Source organism: Grampus griseus, assembly GCF_964374135.1.
Source record: "Grampus griseus genome assembly, chromosome: 16".
Lineage (NCBI taxonomy): Eukaryota > Metazoa > Chordata > Mammalia > Artiodactyla > Delphinidae > Grampus > Grampus griseus.
The window spans coordinates 28,002,500-28,022,061 of NC_139010.1; the positions used below are offsets into that span (position 1 = coordinate 28,002,500).

The 19,562-nt window shown below is 38.1% G+C and overlaps 1 protein-coding gene across 7 annotated transcripts in view; it reads left to right on the top strand.

Moving 5' to 3' along the window:
- ADK (adenosine kinase) overlaps positions 1–19,562 on the top strand; it is a 486,537-nt gene that overhangs the window by 21,597 nt on the left and 445,378 nt on the right. Inside the window, exon 1 of one of the 7 annotated variants that reach the window (XM_082674081.1) lies at positions 4,612–4,738. The exons of the other annotated variants lie outside the window; for them this stretch is intronic. Coding sequence (XP_082530207.1) covers positions 4,725–4,738 — 14 coding nt within the window. The 5' untranslated portion in view covers positions 4,612–4,724. Of the gene's footprint in view, positions 1–4,611; positions 4,739–19,562 lie in introns of those variants that run through there. 7 annotated transcript variants of the gene reach the window in all.

A 19,562-nucleotide genomic window follows, 5' to 3' on the forward strand; every position in this document is an offset into this window, starting at 1 on the left:
CATTTGTAAAGTAAGCCTAATTCCTCTAAAAATAAGGGTAGTTTTGATGGTTGTGATCTAAAAAGACACAGGTTTTAAAAAAGCAGGAATAAGTTTTGTATTTTTAAATCATTTCAGAAAGACCATTAAAATTTAATAATACAAAAATTTTATGCTAATAAAACCAACATGTAGTAGAAAATTTATAAAGCAGATCAATATAAAGTCAAAACGACACATAATTCTACTTTCCAGAGAATCCAGTAATAACATTTTGGTATGTTTCTTTCCAGTTTTTTTCTGTGTATATACGGCATATATATATTTTTTAACATAGTCAAGATTATACTCTACATTCTTTTTGTTGGATTGTTTTGCTTTTTTCACTTAAGATTATATCATGAGCATTTTCCTCTGTCCTTAAAAAGTCTATGAAAACATTTTATAGCAGCTTCATAACATTCTTCTATAATTTATTTAACCATTATTCTATTTTTCCTTATTTAGGGATATAATACATTTTTGCTATTAATGTGAAAGGAATAACTAGGTATACACATCTTTGTTCATGTTCTATTTTATCTATTATAGTTGCCTATAAAGTGGAATTGGTGACACGTTGCCACAAAGCTTTCTAGAAATGTACTAATATATGAAAATACTTGTTTTATTGCACGCTTAACAAACTGGTTGTGTTTGAAGAGAACTTTGCTATTATTTTGGGTTTGGAAGCATTTGTTGAAAAGGTTAGTCTACATATTTGTTGTGCTATCCGTAAACATATTTATTTAACTATTTGGCGTTAGCTATCTAGGTGCTTTTAGTGACAGACTAACCACATGATTAGATAAAGTAGATAGAATATTTACTTATCTATCTTTCCAAGAGCAAACTGTTCTGACCCACTGATCTTGATTCAACTATTTGAATTAGAAGAAAGTTAATGAAGGTTAATAATTCAAATTGACTGTTTTTCCCTAAAGTGAAGAATAGGGTTGAAATAAATTGCTTAAAAAATTGATTGAAAGAGTCTTTTAGTGGTTACTCGGTAGCTAACTTTGTGTGTGTGTGTGTGTGTGTGTGTGTGTGTGTGTTTGAGAAAAATTGGGTGGAGGAGAAAAAAAGCATGAAAGGCTGAGGAAAGGAACGTGCTGTGAATTAAAAAAGCTGCTGCCTTTATTTGGAAAAACATGTCTTTTATCTCTACCTGATTGACTCTGAAAGAACAATCACACATGAGCCCTGTTTACTGAAATAGCATTTCTGTATCTGTACCTGCTGAAATGAACTGTTACCTAAGTACATTTTAAGTAATACACTTTTTGAAAGTTGTGTTGACTGATTATGAGTAAAAAAACCAAAGTTTTGATTGTTAGATGCAAAGTGTCACTACTCAAAAATAAGTAGCTTTTAAAAAATCTTTGAATGTGATATGGCTTTAATTTGATTGAATATTTGAGTATTGCAGGCTTTTATCGTCCCTTAATGACATAGAATATACTGTATTTGTTAAAAAGCAAAGTTTCAAATCTAGCTGTTTTGGTACCACAATTAGTTTTTTGTTAAAAATCAAAAATAGGAGTCAACAAAGTTATGTTAGGCATGTGTGAAAGTTCATTTATTTTTCACAAGGCCGAGTGCATGTTAGCTTTCATATCATGCTTCCCAGAGATGTAATTTTAAGAAATGTGGTAACAACGAAGTAATAATCATGTCATGTGCTGAGGACTCTATTAGACTTTACTAGAATTAAGTTTTAATCTTCCCATTGCCCTGAAAAGCATGTAATGTGTAAACCGAGGGACACATAGGTTAAGAACCAGCCCAAGGTCATGTAGGAAGTCAAGCAGGGGTTCCAAGTCACTTCTGTCTTGCTACCTTTACAATCTTGCTACTTCCCTTTACAACCTTGCTACTTAGCATGGCCCACGGACCAGAAGCAATTGGCAAAATCTGGGAACATAAAAGAATGCAAAATCTTGACCATAGAGACTTGCTGAATCAAACCTTTATTTTAACAAGATCACTCAAGTGATGTGTATGTATATTAAAGTTTGAAAAGCACCATACTCCATCCCATATTAAAAGTTACATGGAGGTTTTGAAATTTGTTCTAAGGATTATTCCTGGTGTTACGTTAGTTCATGTGGGTTATCTATTAACATTTTCCATGAGAGGAGGAGGCAAACTGTTGAATTAGTCAGTGTCTCCCCTGCTTCAAATTGCTATTCTGCGGCTGCTTTGATTCAGATCTTGTTTAATCCAGAGGAACAAATGACTACTTCTGCTTGTGGACATTTGGTCAAAGTCCCAATCAGCCAAGTATAGCTCTGTTTTTAATAGCCTTTACTCATGGACTGAACACATCAAATTTATAGTACATGGCTTCATTCTAGATAGGATTTTCCAAACTAAAGAGAAAAATGCTAAAAAAAAAGCGCATTTTCAAAGGAAACTTGAAATCCTTTGGAATACTTGATGTTTCAGATGGTTAGTAAGGAATGAGGGATTTGTATAAATTGGTCTTTACTAATTTCATTTAGTGAGCATAATTATTCTGTCATGGGGCAATGATAGGTAAGAAAAAAGCAAGGCTAACTTAGTAGAACAGCACTGTCAGGTAGAAATATAATGCAAGACATAAAATTAAAAAATTTCTAGTAGCCACATTAAAAAAGTAAAAAGAAACAGTTTAAATTAATCTTAATATATTTTATTTAACCCAGCATAGCTAAGTATTATTTCAACATGTAATCAGTACAAAATTTATTACTGAGATATTCTGTATTTTTTTTGTACTAAGTCTTGAAAAATTCAGTATGCATTTTATATTTACAGTGTCTCAGTTTGGATGCTAAATTTTTCTCAGTTAAAAGGTGAAATGTGGTGCAATGAAAACAAAATTGTGTTTAATGGAAAAATATTTTACCTTTTGGTTTTAAAATTTAAGCTAATTAAAATTAAATAAAAATTCAGTTCCTTCAGTCACAGTATGCAGAATTCAGTATCACATGTTGGATCGTGTTTTTTTTTAAAAAATTTATTTACTTTATTATTTATTTATTTTTGGCTCGTTGGGTCTTCGTTGGTGTGCGGGCTTTCTCTAGTTGCCGCGAGCGGGGCTACTCTTTGTTGTGGTGCACGGGGTTTCCCATTGTGGTAGCTTCTTTTGTTGCAGAGCGTGGCTCTAGGTGCGCGGGCTTCAGTAGTTGTGGCACGCTGGCCCAGTAGTTGCGGCTCGCAGGCTCTAGAACACAGGCCCAGTAGTTGTGGCTCACGGGTTTAGCTGCTCTGCAGCATGTTAGATCTTCCCCCATGGGGGCTTGAACCCATGTGTCCTGCAGTGGCAGGTGAATTCTTAACCACTGGGCCACCAGGGGAGCCTTGGATTGTGTTTCTAACGTAAGTGATTTCACACTTATGGACTTGATCACCATCCAGATGGTTAGTAAATGAATGCCACTGGAGGTTGTGGTCTGTTTATATAAATATTTGCACAGAGCATAAAGAGGGAATAAAAAAAAGCTATTTAGGTCATAAAGCGTTTACTGATTATCCTCCATTCTACCCTTCCTGCAGTTGGAATTGATTTACCTGTCTTTTTATTTATTTATATATGTTTGGCTGTGTTGGGTCTTGACACATCGAACCGTGTCCCCTGCATTGGCAGGCGGATTCTTAACCGCTGCACAAGGAAAGCCTTTTACCTTTTATTAGTGGTTCAGAATCAGTTTCTTAAATCCTTTAACCCCCACTAAATTGTAAGGCTAGCTCCAAGAGTTAGGGTTCTTCCAATTTTTTCCCTATGGCATTAGATGCTTACTTCAGAGCGCTTCGTACTTTTCAGAAAAGTGAGGAAGTCTGACAATTAGTATGTCAAGTAGGATAGTCTGAGTGGGCTAGTTTGGCCCAGAGGTTTTAAAACTTTACACGTGTACCTGGATCACCCGGGAACTTGCTAAAAATACCAATGTATGGGCCTCACCTTTCTAGGTTCTGATTCACAGGTTTATAGTGAGACCATGGACACTTCTGTATTAAATAACTTGTTTTAAGTGTTTCTGAAGTTCAAAAACGTTTGGGGACCACAAGACTCAGCATTTGACTCTTAAAGGCTGCGAGTTCGAATTACGACATGTGCTGCTGTTGCCACGCGATCGATTCTACCCGGACTGAGGTTTCCCAGGCGGCTGCTGCTTTTCTGCAGATGGTTTTTCAGGCTGTTAAACCCCATCCCCAAAGACTGCCCTGACTCCGTCCCTGTCCCAAGTCCTGTTAAGGCGACCTGGGCTGGCCGAGGTAGACAGGGCCATGTGACTGATAAGCCGGTTGCCTTTCGGAGCGGCCATTTTTGAGGCGGGCACCCATCCTCGTGCCCCGTAAGCCAGAAGTGTGTGGGGGGGAACTCTGTTACCAGGACTCAAGATGGCCACCGCGCCCGCTAGCCAGCCCGCTAGCCCGCGCGCCGGCACGAGACGCGCGGGCGGCTTGCAGTTGCCCGAGGCGGCCTGGGCTAGTCTCGGGCCGCGGGCCCGGGGCGGAGCGCCCGCCCCTTCCGGGCTCGGCCAATCAGCGCGTGCGGCCGGCTCAGCGGGGGCCGCCCGCGCGCCGGGTATGTGAGGACGCGCTCCCCGTCGCTGAGTGCCTGAGCCCAGGAGCAGTGGCTGTGGTACCTGCTGCTGCCGCCCGTGCGGACGCAGAGCATCGGACGCGAACGCTGTTGCGTGGGGCAAGAAGGTGAAGCCATGACGGCCATCAGGTAATGAGACAGAGCGGCAGCTTAAACTGCGCGCTTGCTGGGCATTAGCCTCCTGGCTGCCGGAGAACTGTCGCCCCTTGTCTTGGGTGTTGTGGAGCCTCCCAATGCCACCGGTCCCCCTCATGTTGGAGGCTCTCTCTGCACTTTTCATTTGGTCATTTCTGCCTTCCTCAGAAGTTTTGGGGGCTGAGGCACATGCGAGCAGCCGCACCGCTGAGGTGACCCTTACCCAGATTACAGGGTTTGAAGCTTGCAGGTGAGCGTAGTGGGTTTCTCGTGAAAATGTAGCTATTTTCCCTCCCCCGGGATAGCCCGAGGCCTGGGGAAGTGTGACGTGCACAGGGCGTGTCCATGCCCGCGTGTCATGCCCTCTGACAACTTCATTGGTGGCCCAGTGCAGACCTGCAAAGTTGGCCGTTTGATGCAGGTAGATTGCCCCCAAGTTGTGAAATTGTGTGTCCCAAAAATGTTTGCTTATGACTGGAATTAGTACTCTGGTTCCCCAGGTACCATCTGTTTACCTACTTTTATCTGAGAGTCACACGCAATGTGGGTTTCATGAGGTGGTAGGTATACAATGAGAGCAATAAAAGAGAGGCTTCCTTCAATTGCTCTTCCAGAGTTTGGAAGGTTCTTTTTTGGTAATGGCGACAGGATAATGGCCCTGTCCAATGTCTGCGGGTAGCACTGACTGAATGTTTACCTTATGCTGATGAAACTATTTATAAAAAGAGGTAAATTGCCTTATTTACTCAGTGTTCTGAACTGCCTCTTTTAAAGTAGACCTTGGCCTTCATTGTCCCAGAGAAAGGGAGGCCCCAGCACAAATGTGAAGAGAATAAAATTAGTTAAATTTTGGTTTATGAGCTTCCAGCAGCCTAAATCGTGGTGATTTAATGGTTTCTCAGTGGTGAATTTGACTACACAGTGTTTAAGAAATGACTCGAGAACCTGACCCTCAGGGAAGTTAAAGTAAGACGTAACTGTGCTGAACTGGGATGCAGTTTCTGTTAAATTGCGTAATTCTATATTAACACAAAGAGTATTTACCTCATTATGCAGAAGGAGGAATTGGGGTACTGAAATGTGGAGATCAACATGGAAAGATTTCACAATAAATTGTATTGGGACATATAAGTCTATATTTTAATGCTAACAGTATTTTACGATGAATTAGGATTATGCTGTTAAACCTAGTCACTGCTCCCTCTCCCCACTCCCAACTCCCATCATTGTAGCCGGCTACTAATTAGGAGTGTGGGTCAAATACTGTCTATGTTAAGGGACACTTCTTATGTGGACTGGATATTAATCCATCATCATATTCCTGGCTACTCTTCAGTGGAGAAAAACCCAAATATAAAGCTTCTGCCGCTCGGCCAGTGACAGTAGGATGTATTTTTTAAGGTAGGGGTAGAATGGTGGTTGTATTAAAATTTAAAGGTTAATACCAGCCTTATTTGACTTGTGGAAGGATAGATAACTACTAATAGTTACATTTATCCTTGTTTCTTCAGATGTTAGTCTACATTTTACATAGACTTCAACTATAGTGACATGACTCAGAAAAAGATTTTTAGATATTATCTAAACCCAGCTACCACATTTATACCTGAGGAAACTGAGACCAAGAAGACTTGAGTGCCTTGTGCAAAATCAGTTAGTGGCAGAGTTAGGAACTGAATCCAGATATCCATTATACAGTGCTCTGCATGATACCTTTATAAAAACAACATACTACTTAAATTTCCTGAAAAAGCTGCTTCTGTGAACAAAAATTTTAGAGTATTCTGAGAGACAGCTATAGTAACTCTCTTGCTTTCCTGTAGTCCTCCAAGGAACTTAATAACTTAGGTTTAGGAGTAGGCAGGGAGACTACTGAAGTTGAAGCAACTCTATATATGTGGTGACAGTTTTAAAATGGTTTGGTAATCCTACAGATACCAGCTGGTTCCCAGTGAGGACTGTATTTAATGCAGTTTTGTCATACCTTTAGTTTTCACGTTTATGATGTTAGGCATATACCCATTTTGTACCCAGTTTAACGGTAGCCGAAAGGATGGGTACTGCTTACTTGCTTTTAATACTGGTGAGGAGAATGATCAAGGTCACCAAGCTATCAAAATCTGACTTCGTGTCCATTGTTGTTTTTTATACCACACTTAAAATAATTGCTGCTAAATATAGTAATATGTGACTCCTCGCAATGACTACCACAGAATACATCAATAGGATTGGAAACCAGTGAGGGCCAGTGGTCAACACACCTAGGTTCTAATTGAGGGTATTTTTCTGAGTTACTGATCTTTTTCTCTTTTTTCCTTCTCTGGACATTTGTTTAATGAAATACTGAGTGATGGTGATACAAATATGTATTCCACAGCGTTGCTGGTTAGATATGAAAGTGTTCTTATATTTTAAGATGTTTTATAAATGGAGTATTCTCTTCTTGTTGAAAGCAATTTGGTCCCCTTAGAGAATGGTGTCGTCTGAAAATAAATGTTTAAATCTTAGATTTTTTAAACAGGAAGTGAACTGACCTAATTCCCTCATTTTACAGTTGAAGAAACTGAAGCCAAGAGATACTATGATTTGTTAAGGTTCACACAAGTAGTTGCATATCTTGAAGTAGAACCCAGCTTTCTAGATACCTAGTTCAGTGCCCTTTCCGGTGTAGCATTCAGCTATTAGGAATTCCTAAATATGATTTAAATCAAAAGAATTAAAAAAAAATTTTTAATCTTTGAATAAGTTTGGCTGGAGAATTCGACTGTCTCTTTGACTTTTACTATTATTTGTATTCTACTCTACTACACCATTACTAATGAAGAGTTTACAGCCTGTAAAACCGATTATCAGATTACGTATATCAGATTCCAGCTTGTCTTCATGTGAGAAATGATAAAACATTTTTAATTGCCCCAACAGGAAAGTTGACCCTTGAGTTAAAATTCAGGAGACATAGGAAAATGTAGAATGTCAGGACCAGAAGAGAATCTTAGAGAGCATTTTACTCTTTTTTTTTTCCTCTTAATTTTTTTTTTAAAATTTTATTTATTTTTGGCTGCGTTGGCTCTTAGTTGCTGTGCGTGGGCTTTTCTCTAGTTGTGGCGAGCGGGGACTATTCATTGTTGTGGTGCAGTAGCTTCTCTTGTTGCAGAATACGGGCTCTATGTACATGGGCTTCAGTAGTTGGGGCACGCGGGCTCAGTAGTTGTGGCTCGCGGGCTCTAGAGCACAGGCTCAGTAGTTGTGGCGCACGGGCTTAGTTGCTCGGCGGCGTGTGGGATCTTCCCCGACCAGGGATCGAACCCTTGTCCCTTGCATTAGCAGGTGGATTCTTAACCGCTGCACCACCAGGGAAGTCACCATTTTACTCTTTTTCTTTCTCTATACTGGACCTTGAGGCCCAAAGTGAAGTGATATATCCTAGTTTGGCAATGATAGAGCTTAAGAGAGAATTTAGGTCTCCTAACTCCTACATTATGCACTTTTCACTGAGCCAACAGTATTTCAAAATACTCCTATGAATATTGCCTTCCTGACATGAATGTCTCATCTGGTTTTGGGCATTGCTTACAGCTTGAGTTTGTGCCAGGGAAGACTGGGAAAATGAGGTAGGGAGACAGGGAGAGTGTTCGCTGTAGAGCTGAGGAACCCAATTCTTTGGCTTTCCCAGACAGGTCAGGTTTGGTTTAAGACTATTCTGGGACTTGACATGACTGCCCTACATGATAATTCTGTAACCACTTCTGTGGGTTAAGCCTACGTTGGGAAATTTATGTGGGCTGTGGGTGGGGTCCTAGGGTATTTTTCTCCTAACACTCAAGACTTTGAGGTACATCCAGTAGGATCTGCCAAGCCACTCAGATGGAGAACATTCATATCGAGACTAAATTCTGGCTAAGACTGAAACTGCCTTGTTTTGTTGATTTGGTTTCTTTAGAGCCTTTAAACAGAATTTTCAAACTCATTTTCAGGACTTGTGTCTTAAGAATTATAAATTTCATATTACTGTACAAACTTTTTTATGCCATGAGACTTCTTAGTGAGGCTAATGAATTTTTAAAATAAAATGAAAAATGAAATTGTTTCATTTATGAAATATTTTGAAGAACTAAAGCAGGAATCCTTCCTTTGGAGAACTGCAATGTCAGCTGTTAATACTTATTTATAAATAGGTCATCTTTGTTTGAAAAAACATACAAGGTTTTCTAATTCCAAATCTTTCCAGCCACAGTATTGCTATATTAAGCAGAACTGTCAAAGATGAAATGGAACCAAAATGTCTAGACTGTTTAAATGTTAACCCTGTCCTGTAACATTGGTTAACAATGACGCCTATTTACCTCTTCGTACCTACTCGGTTTTAAAACGTTATTTAAAAAAATACTGTAATAAAACGTAAGTCTGAATTCTTATTTTCACATAGCATAGCTGGCTTATAAATAGGATGACCATATGTCCCAGTTTGTCCAAGACAGTCCTGGATCATGCCTTTTATCCTGGCATAATTATTAATAGCTCTTCCTTTATTCTCAAAAGTATCCCATTTGGATAGTAAATTATCTAGTCACCTACTTACACACTATAATAATTTTGTTGTAGTAGATTTTGGTTGTTGAAATGTTACTTGAAATACGACCATAAGATGATGGAATATTAGCTTATTTTGGCTAGATTTGGATATTTTTCATTGGTCGGACATTTTTATTGTGTTTAGCGTTCTTACTGTCTCAGAGTAGTATATTGAACAAGAAAGCACATGATTTGAAGTTAGGTATCATTTATTTGTTGTCTGACCTTTGGCAGGTTATAGAACTTTGCTGAACCTTTTGTTTCTCTTAAACAGATAATAGCAATACCTATACTACAGAGTTATTGTGAGGATTTAAAGGCAATAACATACATAAAAATGCTTTATAAGCTGCAAATTGCTATGTGTTAGTCATTAGTATGTCTCACATGTGCTCCTGAAAGTTGAATTTTAAATTAATGGTTTTATCTTGTTTAGGGAACCTTGCTATTTAATAGCACAATCTTTTAGAAGTGTTCTTACTGTAATGGGGAGCAGGGAAATAATAGTTGGACATATATGTGTCTTTGAGGTTTTCTGGGAGGGAGGGGCAGGAGTTTCAGCATATTTGTATGCTGAAAAGAATGATCCAGTAGAAAGTGAAAAAACAGATGATGCTGGACAGAGGGAAGAGATTATTTCCTTGAGTTTGCAAGAAGGCATGCCAGTATGCACAGGCTTAAATGGAAGGACTGGCCTTACATAGCCTAAGGGACACAAATATTTTCCTAGTTTGTTTACTTAAAAAAAAAAATACCAACAGTATAATTCATATATAGTAAAATCACAGATCCTAAGTTCACTGTATTTTGGGGAAAAAAAAAAGTATTTGTGTAAAACACCACCCAGACCAACTTACAAGACATGTTCATCTCCTAGAAAGTTCTTTCCTGTCTCTTCTTTTTTTAAAAATATGTATTTATTTATTTTGGCTGCACCCGGTCTTAGTTGCTGCATGTGGGCTTCTTAGTTGCAGCATGCTGACTTCTTAGTTGCTACATGCGAACTCTTAGTTGCCAGCATGCATGTGGGATCTAGTTCCCTGACCAGGGATTGAACCCGGGCCCCCTGCATTGGGAACCCGGAGTCTTACCCACTGGACCACCAGGGAAGTCCCTTCTGCCTCTTTTTCAGTCAGTCTCATTCCCTGCACCATCCAGGCAACCATTTTCTGGCTTCTATTAGTAGAGATTAGTTTTGTATATTCTATAACTTCATATAAATGGAATCATACGGTAAGTACTATGTGTGTCTGATTATTTTATCTGATTACTGTTGTTCAGTAACAATGTTGATATTCATCCATTTTGATGTGTGTGTTAATAGTTTGTTCCTTTTCACTGCTGAGTAAGATTCCATTATATGGATATAGCAACAATTCTGTTGATGGACTTTGGCTTGTTTTCAGGGTTTGATTATTGTAAATGAAGCTGCCATGAACATTCGTGTGGACGTGGGTAAATGCCCAGGTGTGGAATTGCTGTGTTCTAGGGTAGATGTATGTTTAACTTCAGAAACCACCAAACTGTTTTCTAAAATAGAAAACAAAATACTTTAAACATTCAGTGTTATAAGAGTTCCAGTTAATCCACTTTCTTGACAGTGTTTGGCATTTTTGATTTTAGCCATTCTGATGGATGTGTAGTTACATTTCATTGTAGTTTTAGTTCATTGATTGCTAATAATGTGATTATAGACCATTTGCTTATCTTTTCTTTAGAACTGCCAGTTCAGGTCTTACCCATATTTGTAAATATAAGTTGTCTTTTTGTTGCTGATTTGTAATTCTTTCGATACTTCAGATATAAGTTATTTGTTAGATATTACAAACAAACATACATACCTTCCTATGTAGCAAATAAGCAAAAAAGACATGTCTTTTCATTTTCGTAACAGTGTCTTTTGGGAGCAGAAGTTTTAAAATTTGAAATTGAATTCATTGATTTATTTTGTTTATTACCTTTTGGGTTCTTAGAAATCTTTCCTTCTTCTTATGTTTTCTTCTGGAAGCCTTGTAGTTTCAACCTTCACATTTAGGTCTAAGATCCATCTTAAGCTGATTTTTTGCTATGGTGTAAGGGTTTCCTCAAAAGGATTTTCAGTCAATAGATTAGATAGATGTAGGACTTTTCCTGGACTCACTGTTCTCATCTGTTGACCTGTTTGTATATTGTTACACCAATACCGCACTTTCTTAATTATTGTAGCTTTGTAAGCTTGGTGCTGTTTCTTTAAATTTTTGATAGAATTTAGCAGTGAAGCCAACTGGGCCTGGAATATTTTTTGGATGAAGGGGTGAAAGGTTTTAAATTACAAATTTTGATTTCTTATTAAAGAAATGATAAATGAGTATTCAGATTTAACATTTTTTCCTGTGTCAGTTTTGGTAAGCTGCATTTTTAAAGAAATTTATTCAGAATTGTTGGATTGTTAAAAAGATGTTCATAGTATACTATTACTGCCTGTAGGAACTGTTTTATGTTCCCTTTTTCATTCCTGGTATTAGTACTCCTCCCATGCCTTTTTTTTTTTTTTTTAACTTTTTGGGATCAGTCTTGTTAGGGGTTTATCAAATGTATTAATCTTTTCAAAAGCCCAGATTTGGGTTTTGTTGAACTTCTATTTTGGTAATAGTTTTCTATTTCATTCATTCATTCATTTATTTAATCTATTTGGTTTATTTTTGCTGTCATATTTTTATTTTCTTCTGCTCTTTGGGATTTAATTTACTCTTTTTCCATTTTGTTTTGAGTTAGAAGTTTAGACCATTGATTTTAAACCTTTCTTGTTTTCTAACATGTGCATTTCATATATAAAATGTTCCCCTCTCAGTACTTTTTTAACTAAGTAGTTGTGGTGCACGGGCTTAGCTGCTTTGTGGCATGTGGGATCTTCCTGGACCAGGGCTTGAACCTGTGCTCCCTGTGTTGGCAGGTGGATTCTTAACCATTGCGCCACCAGGGAAGCCCTACATGTGTTTTTAAAGTTTTTAATTTCACTCAGCAATATTTTGAGGCTTTCAGTGTAGTTGTTTTACACATCGTTTATTCAGTAAATGAATATTGCAGTTGTTGGGTGTATTGTTCTATAAATACCAATTAGTTTCATTGTTTTATTTACTTAATTATTAACTAATTATTATTAATTATTAAATTGTGATATAATTCACATGCCATAAAATGTACCATTTAAAACTGTACAGCTCAGTGGTTTTTAGGATATTCACAGGGTTTTACCTCCATCACTACTATCTAATTTCAGAACTTTTCCATCATCCCCAAATGAAGCCTCATACCTGTTAGTAGTTACTCTCCATTTCCCCTGCCCATACCCTGGTAACCACTAATCTACATTGTCTCTTTGAATTTGCCATATTCTGGACATTTCATAAGTGGAATCATATATTTGGGCTTTTGTGCCTGGCTTCCTTCACTGAGTACAATGTTTTCAAAGTTCATCTATGTTGTTACATGTATCAGTATTTCATTCCTTGTTATGGCTGAATAATATTCCATTGTATGTATAGACCACATTCTGTTTATCCATCAGTTGATGGATATTTTTATTTCCACTTTTTGGCTGTTATGAATAATGCTGCTATAAACATTCATGTCCAAGTTTTTGTGATGTCACATGTTTTTTTTTTTTTTTGCGGTACGCGGGCCTCTCACTGTTGTGGCCTCTCCCGTTGCGGAGCACAGGCTCTGGATGCGCAGGCTCAGCGGCCATGGCTCACGGGCCCAGCCGCTCCGCGGCATCTTCCCGGACCGGGGCACGAATCCGTGTACTCTGCATTGGCAGGCGGACTCTCAACCACTGTGCCACCAGGGAAGCCCTGTCACATGTTTTAATTTCTCCTGAGTATATACTTAGGAGTGGAATTGCTGGGTCATATGGTAACTTTATGTTTATTTTTTTGAAGAATTGCCAAACTTTTTTGTCAAGCTGGCAGCATCATTTTATGTCTCCACCAGCAATTTGGATTCCAATTTTTCTGCGTTCTTGCCAATACTTGTTTTTGTCTAGCAGTATCTGCCGAGAGGCTGTATGTGCTTGATGAGGCATACCTTCAGTGCCCAGCCAGGCTTACAATGCTGCCATAGCCTCTATTTCCTGCTTGTGCAGAGCCTCATGCTCAGAGATGATTGCTTAGTACCTTTTCAGGTCTTTCTTGAGCATGCCCACAGGCCAGGGCACATGTATAATACATGGTCTCCTAGATTCTCAGGAATATTCAGAACTTTTCAAAACCCCTTATGGTATCTCATGCCCCACTTTTCCTTTTAAGTTTTTTTGGTTAGCTGCTTGTTTGTCCCAACTGCTTCAGATGGCTGGGGTGTTAAACAATTGCAGCCAATTGTTTTTGACAAATGCCCCCGGGGAAAAGGCTGTTAGTACTGGGGAAACTCTGAGTCAGGTCAAATAATGAGAAATCTTGGAGTAGGAGTTTTTCGGGTAACTGCCAGTAAGCTCAAATAATAGCACTTTTCTGAAAATGGGGCTTTGAAAGAGCTCCAGTTCTGTTCCAGCTCATCCAGTGGCTGGTAGGCCCCTGGTTTCCACTGTGTTTGGGGGCTGTTGCTTTTAAGGCTGCCTTGGAGCTGGTTAGGGGGGATGGGAATAGGGCAAGTTAAAATGCCACAAAGCTTGCTGTTTTTACTGAGATTCAGCCTTTTTTTTCCCCTTGAATAAATGCTCCTCAGGTGTTGCAAGCCTTTGGTTAATACGTGGAGTTCTGAAAGTGTTGATTTTGACTTTTTTTGCTAGTGTTCTTGTTGCTTTTACGGAAGAGAGGATTTTTGGAGGCCTTTATTCTGCCATTCCTGATGTTATCACCCTAATTGTTTCTTAAACATTTAAAAATATTCTTACTTTTTCTTTCTTTTAAAATACTTTACAAGGTTTTTTTTTTTTTTTTTTTTGATTTTGAAAGACTCGCAAGAAGTTGCAAAAAGAGTACAGAGAGTTCCTATGCACTCTTCACCCAACTTCCCCCAATGATAAAACTTATAAAACCACAGTATCTTAGCAAAACCAGGAAATTGATGTTGGTATAGTACTATTAAGTTGACTATAGATGTTATTAGAATGTCACCAGTCTTTGCATACACTGCCTTTTATTGACGTGGTGGTGTGTAGTTCCTCGAAATTTTATCATGTCCAGATTCCAGATTAACACAATTAGGGTATTAAACTATTCTGTCACCACAAAGAAACTCCTTTGTGTTATCCCTATATGGTCACACCCTCCCCCCCAGCCTTAACAGTTGGCAACTCTTGATCCGTTCTCAGTCAATGTAATTTTGTCATTTTGAGAGTGGTATATAAATAGAATTTTACAGTAGGTAACACATAGATAAGGCTTTTATTTTCACTCACTATAGTGCCTTTGAGATCCATCCAAGTTGTATCATAGTTCATTCCTTTTTAATGCTGAATATTAGTCCATTGTATGGGTGTACCACAGTTTCTTTACCTAGTTACCTATTGAAGGACATTTGGGTTGTTTCCAATTGTTTACTATTACCAGTAAAGCTGTTATGAACATTTGTGTACACATTTCTGTGTAAACTTAAGTTTTCATTTCTCTAGGATAAATATCCAGTAGTGTGATTCCCTAACTTATTTTTGTGTTGTCTGTTTTACTAACTACTAAAAGAGGGGTGTTACAATTAACTAAGACTGTGAATTTGTCTATTTCTTGTGTTTCTCTCAGGTTTTTTTTTTTAAGTATTTTGAAGGCATTTATTTTGTTTCTTGGTGAATTGACCTGCTTTTTTTTTTTTTTTTTTGCCTCTCACTGTTGTGGCCTCTCCCGCTGTAGAGCACAGGCTCTGGACGCGCAGTCTCAGCGGCCATGGCTCACGGGCCCAGCCACTCCGTGGCATGTGGGATCTTCCCAGACCGGGGCAAGAACCCGTGTCCCCAGCATCGGCAGGCCGACTCTCAACCACTGTGCTACCAGGGAAGCCCTGACCTGCTTATTTTTATGAAATCATTTTATATCTGGTGATGTCTGCCTTGTTTGATATTAATATAGCCACTGTAGGTTTTTTATGATTAGTATTTGCATGGTATGTCTTTTTATCCAAGCTTTTTGTTTTTAAATTCTCTCTGTCTTTATATTTAAAGTGTATCTATAGTAAATGGCGTTTTTTTTTAATCCAGTGTGACAGTCTTTATTTTTCAATTGCAGTGTTTATCCATTTACATTTAGTGTGACTACTAATATGGTTGGGTTTAAGTATACCATCTTTTGTTTTCCATTTATCCTATGTGTTATTATGTCTTTCCTGCTTTTTTTTTCTAAATTGACTATATTTTAATTTTTCATTTTATGTTGTCTATTGGGTTTTTTAGCTATACCTTGTTGTGTTGTCATTTGGTGATTGCATTAGGAAGTGCAATATTCATTTTTAACTTACCACAACCTATTTTGTTGTTGTTGTTGTTGTTGCTTTCTTTTTGGCCATGCTGTGCAGCTTGTGGGATCTCAGTTCCCTGACCAGGGATTGAACCCGGGCCACGGCAGTGAAGGCCTGGAATCCTCGCCACTAGGCCATCAGGGAACTCTATTACAACCTATTTTGAATTAGTGTTCTATTATTTGACCTTTGACGTAATAAGTACCTTTAAAATTTAACCTTACTCTAGACCCAGTCCTGATCTATGGGAGCCTGAGATAAGCAGCAGTCTGTTGATAGAAGTTAGAACCTGGAATCGAAAAATCCCTCAAGGCCCTTGTGATTATCATATGCCAGCTATTGAGAATACAAATGTAATTAAGGTTAAAAAAAAAAAAACAACTTTACCTTTTATGTTGAGATAAATTGAGATAAAGTACAGAGCAACCCTTAAAATTGATTAAAAGTTCATCAAGGAACTTAACAGAATCTAGGGAGGAGGAATGAGTAAAACTAGGAGGTGGGCAGCAGTGCCTTAGTTTATAGGAGCTATCATTCACATTGTGAACTGCACCCTTTGGAGTTGTCCAGGGGACAGCCTGTACACTTTTACATGGGAATCCTTAGGTACGAGTTGGGCAGAAAAGATTTTCTAAGAGAGCTGGCATACGAGAAATTTTAAAAAGGTGAATGGGCATTTGCTAGGCACAGAAGTATAGGGGAAGGACCTTACAGTCAGTCTTTTTCAGGGCACAGTGAGGTATTATGATTGGAAAATGGATTGTATGTGTTAGAATGGTGAGAGATAAAGTTAGAGAGGCACTGTATTTCAGTGATTGTAATAATGCACATTTCTTCACATTTTAACATCTCTCAGATGCATTTATGCCTTGCAATCTCCATGGGAAGTTGGAATCTTATGATTCATGGCATCTCAGATTTGATGAAATATTGTAGGTTCCAGCTAGACTCAATGTCCTTTATGTTTTGTATTTTATCCTCTACACAGTTGTAAGGGGAATAACTTTTAAGTGGAAAAATATCATTATTTGTTTAAATAATATAATTCGGTGATATTGTACAGGATTTATTGTGGCTAAAAAAATAGCAGCAGTGTAGGAATTTAGGCAAGGTCTGTAGAGGACCTAGTTAAAGGCAGCGCCAGTCGGGTGTTGTGGGGTTCCTGGTAGATGAACTGTTGGAACAAACCAGGAAGATGCAGTTACTACTAAGAATGGTGCTTATTGATGGAGAGAGAGGAATCACATATAAAGTTGAGTTTTCTGAATTTAAAAAGGGGATGATTGCTGTAACAGTTAAGGACACTCATCAATAGTGTTTATTCTGGCACCAGATGTAAGTAAATATTTTTGATGACCAGAGGGCTAATCAATATCAATATATCAATAAACAAGACAAAGTTTTCTCAGGATCTTTTACGTAATATCTACGTCAGTGTGCAGTATTTGTAGGTTGTCTAACAAAATAATAATTATAGTATAGGTTTATGTTGGATGGAGCCTGAATTATGAGACACTTCAAAATTACTGACCAAAAAAAAAAAAAGAAAGAAAGAAAAAGTCATTCAGAATCTTTCATCCTAGCATCCATTCCAGGAAAAAGACATTGCTAACATTTGGAACAAAACAATAATCCTAGTATGGGTTAGTCATAGTTTTTGGCCATAGACCAGCCCCCATCTTGTTCACATCTAATAGGACAAGTTCAAAGTAAATGCTTACTTAAATAGTATCTTCATTGTTTAAGAAGGGTGATACAGTATTTACTGGCGTGGACACTAGTTTGTATTTAGGAAACTAGCCATTTTGAAGAATTAGTGTTTTTAACAAAGTTAATTTGTCATACTAGAATGAAATCATATAATAGTTTCTCATTTACGTACACTGATGGAGAGGAAAACGACATGAGTAGTTTAAACTTATTTGCTTTTGGAAATAATTGTATAGTTTTTACTTAACTTACTGTTTGAAGACACCTTTTATCTGCTGTTTTAAATTTTATTGTCCCCACCTCTTACCTTAGCCACTGTTGCTGCAACAGGTTCCACACAGGCTCCGGACAATTCCAACTTGACAGCATCTCTCATCAAGTACACATGCTCTGTACTTCTTGCAGTGAGGAACAGTAGTCAGTGTACAAGTTCTTCCTCTTTTGTCCTTTACACGCGGAGCTCTGAATCACATTTTACATATTCTTCTCCATAAGCAAAGGTTTTGTTGGACAAATAAGTTTAGGAATGAGTTTAAACATGGTTATTGTGATTCAGTGTGCTCATTTTCCCCCATAATTCTTTGTAGAAACCATAGGCCCAGAGAGGTTGAATTAATTTGGTAATATTATTTTTAATAAATTTTCAAATAGAGTGTTATGAACTATTTTGAGAATGCAGGAGATGTGCAAAGGACTGACTTCTTAAAAAGAAGTATCACAGTTACATTCCTTAAAACCAAGAGGGGGGCTTCCCTGGTGGCGCAGTCGTTGAGAGTCCGCCTGCCGATGCAGGGTACACGGGTTCGTGCCCTGGTCTGGAGGATCCTACGTGCCGCGGAGCGGCTAGGCCCGTGAGCCATGGCTGCTGGGCCTGCACATCTGGAGCCTGTGCTCCGCAACGGGAGAGGCCACAACAGTGAGAGGCCCACGTACCGCAAAAAAAAAAAAAACCAAAAAAACAAAAAAACCTAGAGGGGACCAGTTGGGGGTGGAGAGACTGACATGGGGACAGGAGGATATTTTTTTGTGATGATGGAAATGTTTCATATTTTGATTTTGGTGGTGGTTACATTACTGTATATATTGAACTGAACACTTAAAAAGCGTGAATAAAAAGAAACAACCAAGCAGCTCCCCTGTGCTTTTTTAAAGAAAAATAAACAAGTTCTAAGAGTTTTTATTGTTTGACTAATAATACAGAAATCAGGCAGAGAAGTCCGTAATGAAATGATGGTCACGTTTTACTGTATCTGCCTGTTGATCCTTCATTTTCTAAGCACTTATTTTCTTTTTATATTAGACTTTTATTTTGATTACAGATGCCCGTGTGAATAAATAAATGCCTTGTCTTTTATGCCTCCCCCATCATTTTTCTTTAAATAGAAAAAGGGACAAATTTCTCCTAATTGCATATTCAGCCATAGATGCCCAATCTGTGATTTTAATAAGAGACTGTAATTCAGTCTTCTAAATCATTTTACACTATAATTGTAGGCTATACCTCGTTCTCCTAAAGAAACTTTTGGGTATCAGTCCTATTGATATTACTGATAACCTCCAAATGGTGAGGAGGGTAACTGGTATGGAGGCAACTGGAAGAGAGCTTGAGCAAACTAGATACCAATGGGAAATTGCACAGAGGCAAATTTTATTGCATAAACTAGAAGAATGGCTCTCATTGAGGCTGACCCAGCTATGGCCTCTGGTCCATTTCTTGCTGTCAGTTGGTATCAGTTGTGGTGGAATTCTATCTTTCCCTCAGTTTTGAGCCGTATTGTAATCAGTTATGGAAAACAGACTCCCTCAAAGTCTGTTAAATGTAATTGAAAATTACACTATGATACCCATTGTGAAGGTCCCACCCCAGTCATTCAGTTTTTGAAGGGTAAGGCTGTTGCCTGGATTCCTCCAGGACTTGCTGTATGCTCCCTAATAAACTTTGATTAGATCAGTATTTTACTATCTAGAGAGTTAAATATCTATCATGTTTGTTGAGTATAAAACTTTATTGTGATAGACCTTAAAAAAATTGAATTTAATTAGCTTTAGTCATTAGCTGTTAAATATTGTGGAAAAAAATCACATGATCTGGTTTCTTCTTTTGTTATGTTTT